The 6,123-nt window shown below is 41.4% G+C and overlaps 1 protein-coding gene across 1 annotated transcript in view; it reads right to left on the bottom strand.

Moving 5' to 3' along the window:
- The window catches only part of aff2 (AF4/FMR2 family, member 2), a 199,815-nt gene that overhangs the window by 12,627 nt on the left and 181,065 nt on the right, over positions 1 to 6,123 (bottom strand). Inside the window, exons 18-21 of the mRNA XM_017307008.1 lie at positions 4,824 to 4,959; positions 4,201 to 4,337; positions 2,990 to 3,061; positions 790 to 951 (exon numbers count right to left, since the gene is read on the bottom strand). Of these exons, the coding sequence (XP_017162497.1) occupies positions 790 to 951; positions 2,990 to 3,061; positions 4,201 to 4,337; positions 4,824 to 4,959 (507 nt within the window). The remainder of the gene's footprint in view (positions 1 to 789; positions 952 to 2,989; positions 3,062 to 4,200; positions 4,338 to 4,823; positions 4,960 to 6,123) is intronic.

The raw sequence follows: 6,123 nt of genomic DNA, 5'->3' as shown, positions 1-6,123 counted from the left end.
TGAGTTCCAGTGGCAGATTATTTCATTTATAACATGGAAAAAATATCTTGTTATAAATAAAACAATCTGCCAATATCAAGGAATTATTTACTTACAATAAGCTCTTATGTCTTGCTGAAAATTTGCTTCCAAATTAGTTTTGTATTATTTGAAATGCATCATGATATTTAAAAATTGAAATTAGACCAAAAATAATTGGTAAGATTTTGTTTTTTTGCAGTGAAATTCCTAAAAATCAACCATAAAAACAGAAGTTCATCCCAGTTTCAACACGTAAGATATTCTGTARTCAGGATGTGTTTGGAAACCATCGATATTCTGTATTTCAGCTCTGGTTTCCTGACGTCCTGGAACCKCAKAGAACCATTAGGTGACTAAACGAGTTACAGATCTGCTGTGTTGTTCTGCAGGGTGAAGCGCTCTGCCTCTGTCAACACGTCCCCGTCTGTAAACAGGCCGCGCCGCTGAGCGCCCCRTCACTCCCTTCCCAGAAATCCAATCCCATCAGTGAGAAACGCAGAACTGTGTTAATGACATCCTCAGTAATTAATTCAACTAAACGCAATTAATCAAAACAAGCACATTAAACCGCAACAATCCACTGCGATGATGGATGGAGCTAATTAATGCGTTAATATTAAAAGAAAAAGGAACAGAATTTCACAACGCCATGCAAAATTAATGCACAGGCAGCGTGGAAAGAGATCCGAGACGTGTGTGTGTGGGCGTGTGTGTGTGTGTGCGTGTGTGTGTGTGCGCGCGTGCGGTTGGCTTCGCACAGTCTGTCACGGAGGCAGACGATGAGAGACGGGGAAGGAAATCAACTCTGTGTCCAATTGTGTGTGTTGAGTTGTTACCTTGAAGTACTCCATGAGCGAGCGTGAGTACTTGACAGCGTGGTCTTTCTTCAGATGGAACATCCTCAGATACAGCAGAGACAGACAGCGGTTGCTATGGGAACACAAACGTTGGGAGGCGGATGAGTACAGATTCCCCCGTTCAAACTTTCTGCTTGGTGTTAGTTAGTCAGTTTAAGCCTGGACAATCATTTAAAGACATGTAAATGTATGATTCACTTTTAAAATATGTGTCTGTTACTTGTACGTTTGTTCTGTCTTATTGGAAGCATACTAAGATATTTGCATGAGAAAACAGACAAAAAAAAACCAAACAAAAACTAAGTAACATGTTGTGTTTTTGCAGTGAAATAAYTGCTTTTAACAGATTCATCAGTTTGAAGTTCAGAAGGTCTGGGAACTTTAATTAGAAACTCACAGCTTGTCACCGTTTCCCTACTGCAGTATATGATGTGACACAGAGGTTTATTTCTCACAGCAAAATGAGAAACTTTGGGGTCAAACAGTCGACACACTACAGCTGTTAGGTTATGCTGGATGGTTTTTCTTCTACAATCACAAATACAGGACACTGGGGAATTATTTCATTTTCTTCATTATAAAGAAATAAACACACACACATACACATACACACACACACACGCACGCACGCACGTGTGCACTCACACACACACACGCACACACACACACACACATATATATTTTTTTTAATTTATTTTTTTTAATGTGATTAAAATCTAGGTTTCATTGTGATAATAAACTAATATTTTCAAACCTCCAAAACTGACTGACTGGTTTTATTGTTACTTTTCCTGATGTGAGATTTCCTTCCTCTATTTGGTTCCACAAACGCATCAATAAATGTCTAAATATTTAAACGTTTCTGTTTAGAGGAGACATTTCACTGCTTCTGTGTAAGGAAACCTATTTGATGATAGGTGAGCTTGTCTTAGAGCTGTACTGATGTTAACATGTCTCATTTATGCAGTTAGAGCATCATAGACCAAAAATAAAATGCTTTAAAAAACAAAAAAACAAATTTCAGTTTTTGGCTGATAAAACCAGGACGATTGCCGAGTCAAATTAAAGGTACAATAACAGCATATTAGTTACCATAATGTTATTTTTTGTAACTTTTAAAAGTAAAAGCACACATGTGTTTTTATATTATATTATTTGATTTGTAAAGCGGCTCWCATAATGCTCCACGTTTCTTCAGTATTCCAACTGGTTTCCTGACTATTACTGGAGCTGTTCACTTTGGTCAGATAAATTCATCTTAGCAATTAACGCTTCAGGTGTGTTTTTGTAAAAAAATAAAATAAACAGGGTGATTCATGTAAAAGCAGCTCCTGCCTGCTGCCAAGTACAGTGGAGGACATGTGATGGACAAGTGCAGAGTGAGCAGTATTAATAGAATCAGAGCTTCTGTAATTTGTGTGTGCTGGACTTTTGTCTTATTAGCCAAAATATAAATATGATCACAAATATGTGAAGAATAAAATATTTGTTTTTTGCTCTTAGATTCTACTTTGTTTAATTTACCCAAATTCAAGTATATGTTATGCAAATTATCGACAGTCATAATTTGGCAGACGGCTGCACAGTGTCGCAGTTGGTAGAGCTGTTGCCTTGCAGCAAGAAGGTTCTGRGTTCGATTCCCGGCCCTGGTCTTTCTGCATGGAGTTTGCATGTTCTCCCTGTGCATGCGTGGGTTTTCTCCAGGTACTCTGGTTTCCTCCCACAGTCCAAAAACATGACTGTTAGGTTAATTGGCCTCTCCAGATTGCCCCTAGGTGTGAGTGTGTGTGTGCATGGTTGTTTGTCCTGTGYGTCTCTGTGTTGCCCTGCGACAGGCTGGCGACCTGTCCAGAGTGWACCCCGCCTCTCGCCCGAAACGTTAGCTGGAGATGGGCACCAGCAACCCTCCTGAYCTCATTAAGGGACAAGGGTGCAAGAAAATGGATGGATTTGGCAGAACTGCGACCCCTAGATGGCGGMAAAAATCATCTAAATATGAACCTGAAACGTGATGAATTTACTTAAACAGGCACTCATGGTATATGTTCATCACACTGGCTGTGTGCTGGTTTGAGAAGTGATAAGAACAGACTTGAGGAGGCGGATCGTACCACAGGACAGCTAGCCTCTTCTCCAAGACGGTGGCCGAGTGGCTGGTGAAGTTCTTCAACCTCATGGCGTACCTGCAGGGCAGAGAAGCTCGTCACTCCTCTGGTGTTTACCGATTCACTTCAGGAAAGTGCAGATGCACAAAAACTGGGAATAAAAGAGTTTTTCCAGAATCATTTGTAACAACACATCAAGCAAAAACACGAGTTTTAATCTGAGAATAACATCTAAGCAGTCACTTCTTTGCTCTTTATTGATCTTTGAAGACAAATTCTCATCATTTCCACAATCATCCTCCTTAAGGAGCAGCCAAAGGTGAAGCCACCGATCTGAAGCCCGGGTCTTCCTCGAGGACACTTCAGCGCGACGGATGAGTGCAGATGAGCGGATCTTGAACCCCAGCTCTCCAGCTAAATGGCCGTCTCCCTCTTCACGGCCCCGCGCCTCTCAGACCGAGCCGCTCGTTTGTTATTCGCCGTTTGCTCTCTCCGAGTTGCACTCGGCGGCTTCGCACGCTGGCAGCGCTCAAAGGACCCAACCCTGAGATCTGGCTAATTTACACAGATTAGCAACCTTGTAGGTRTGTGAAGGGCTGGAACACAACAAAAAAGACTCGGAGCTGAAGAGTCCAGCTGGTTGCATGCAGGCTTGCATGCTAAATCAGTGCTCATTAAAAAGGCATTGCTTTAATTTGCCATTTGCGGTGGAACGGGTGCAAATTTACACGGCCACAGGACTTTATGAGAGCCGTTTCATCAGGTAGGAAATGATCACTTGTTGCTATAAATTATATGTATTCATTTTGCAATACAAAAAAAAAAACAGATTATAACTGTACCACTGGATACTTAAGCAGTACTTMATTTTATTTCATTTTATTGTCATTAAATTTTGCAACTTTTCAGACAAAACATTTGGTATCAGTCAAAATCAGAATCGGCAGGTCAGGCTTTTTAAAGATCGGTGAACTAGTTATTAAACCATAAAATGAAGTGAATCCCAATAAAAGGGATGGAGAATAAAGTGTGGACAGTAAAAGTCCATCCAACTGGCCAAAGATACGACTTTAAAAATAAAACCCCTGTAGCTCCTGGACCCAAAGAGGAAATCCTGACTGCAGTATTGCAAATATTGATGTTGCTGTGAATGTTGTGCAGTTCTAGTAAAAACGTTTCCTGACCCTCGTTGGCTTCTTCCTGCCGTTGATCCGTACCTGATGAGCTCCACCGTCTCTGAGTACATGGTGTACGGCGATTTGGCCTCCAGCGGATCGCGCTCCATGGCGTTCCCGCACTCTATGAAGGAGAGGGCGCCGTCCGCGTAGTTCACCGCTTTCCCAAATTTGTCCGTCTRAGGAGCACGGAGGAGGAGGAAGGTGACAGAGATGAAATGCCAGAGAAGACAGAAGAGGCAAGAGTTGGAATGACGGCGGCGCCGCGGCCTTCGCTTTGAATAATCTCCCACTAAGATGCAAATCCCCCGATAAATCTGAGGAAACGATGCGTACACGTAGCATAAATAACAAGTTCAATAAATCTGACTTCATTGTTTGGGGAGGATCCGATAATTCTTTTGATATTGTTTAATCCTGCAGACATCATCACTCTCTGAGCGCGAGCCCCTCTTGGAGACAAACGCTGTAATAAATAACACAAATTACAGCGTGCAGGCCTCGATGCTAAATAGATTTGCATTGTGCAGAGACTGGAAGCCTGTATATGATTACAGTATACTAAACGCTGTGTGCTTTGAAACCCATCTAACACTGTCTGAGCCTGATTGTGGATCATTCCCTGATTGATTTTCAGCAAAGCGTGGAGCCGTGCAGCGTCTTACCAAAGCGTCGGCCTTGTGCTTCAGCCTCTTTGCCTCCTGCATGTAGTACTCTGCACTGTGGACTCTGGAAAACAACAAAAACAAGAACATAACTTGTGTCTGCACAGACCAGCGTCCAAGCAGAAAGGCTGGAATCCTCCAGAATGATGGAGTGATTTACATAACCACCGGCTCCACAGAAGCCTGYTTGTGTACACACACCTCAGGCTCGKTGTAACCTTAGAACGACAGCAAAACACGCTTCATAAATAATGCAGAGGCAAGAAAATAAGTGCGGAGATGTATCGTCTGTCCAGATTTGAGCAGAGCTGGACTAGTGTTGATGTAGTTAAAGCTGCTACATGATATCAACTGGCCACCTYCTGGCTCTTGTTCAGGAGAGAAAGGTGGAAATCTCACTCACTACGGAGGGTGAAGGTTGGAATGAGGCTCGTTTTGTCCAACTAGCAGAGGAGAACGATACTCCATACGGTCACTTTAGTACAATAATGAACTAAGCCATTTTTTTTTACCAAAAGTGATGTTAACAAAAACATYGCATCCTTTTTATTTTCAAAATTGATTTAGGCAAAAATAAAATAAAAAATCCTTTTGGCAAAAAAAGGCTTAAATGTGATGATATTTTGGTTTTGATCCAATACCTAATATTTTCATGGTCAACATTGCCRACTCCGATACTTTTCATTATTCAAGTTTGATAGGTCAAACTTAACAATTAGATGTTTTTGTGTTTTTTTTCCTTTGAATTACATTGTTAAAACTTTAGAAAGAATTCTGACCCATGTCTGCAAAATACCTTAACAACATCTTTTACCACACTGGTATTGATCGATACTGGTATTGACGATATTTTGGGATTTAGACGTTGGGTCACACCACAGCTTAAGATGATGGTTGATCGTCTCCAAAGCGCCACTTGCAGCCCCAGGCCGCAGGTTGTAAACCCCTAGGCTTCAGTGAGACCTGACAATGGTAAATGTGTCTTTACTTTATAGTGGAGACGGTTTAAGATGTGTTGAATGAGATGTTCATTAGGATGTTGCCTAACTTTCCTCCTGTGTTTTTCTTCCTAATACTCTCCTCCGAAYCCCTGAGGTTTTCACAGAACAGCTGGTTTTAACTTGTACACCAGAGGGCCACACTTAGCAGCCAGGGTAAATYTGAGTTGCTCTGGGTTTTATTTAGGGGGATCAATGTTCAGGGGTCTGAAATGTGCTGCTTTATGTTTGTTTTATAAAATTCCAATAAATTAAATAGCAGTTTGTGGTTTAAAGGGACATAATGAGAAAAAAATCCAAGA

Source organism: Poecilia reticulata, linkage group LG10 (genome assembly GCF_000633615.1).
Source record: "Poecilia reticulata strain Guanapo linkage group LG10, Guppy_female_1.0+MT, whole genome shotgun sequence".
NCBI lineage: Eukaryota > Metazoa > Chordata > Actinopteri > Cyprinodontiformes > Poeciliidae > Poecilia > Poecilia reticulata.
Note: the sequence above shows the minus strand (reverse complement) of the source record. Positions and strands in the feature narration are given on the sequence as shown.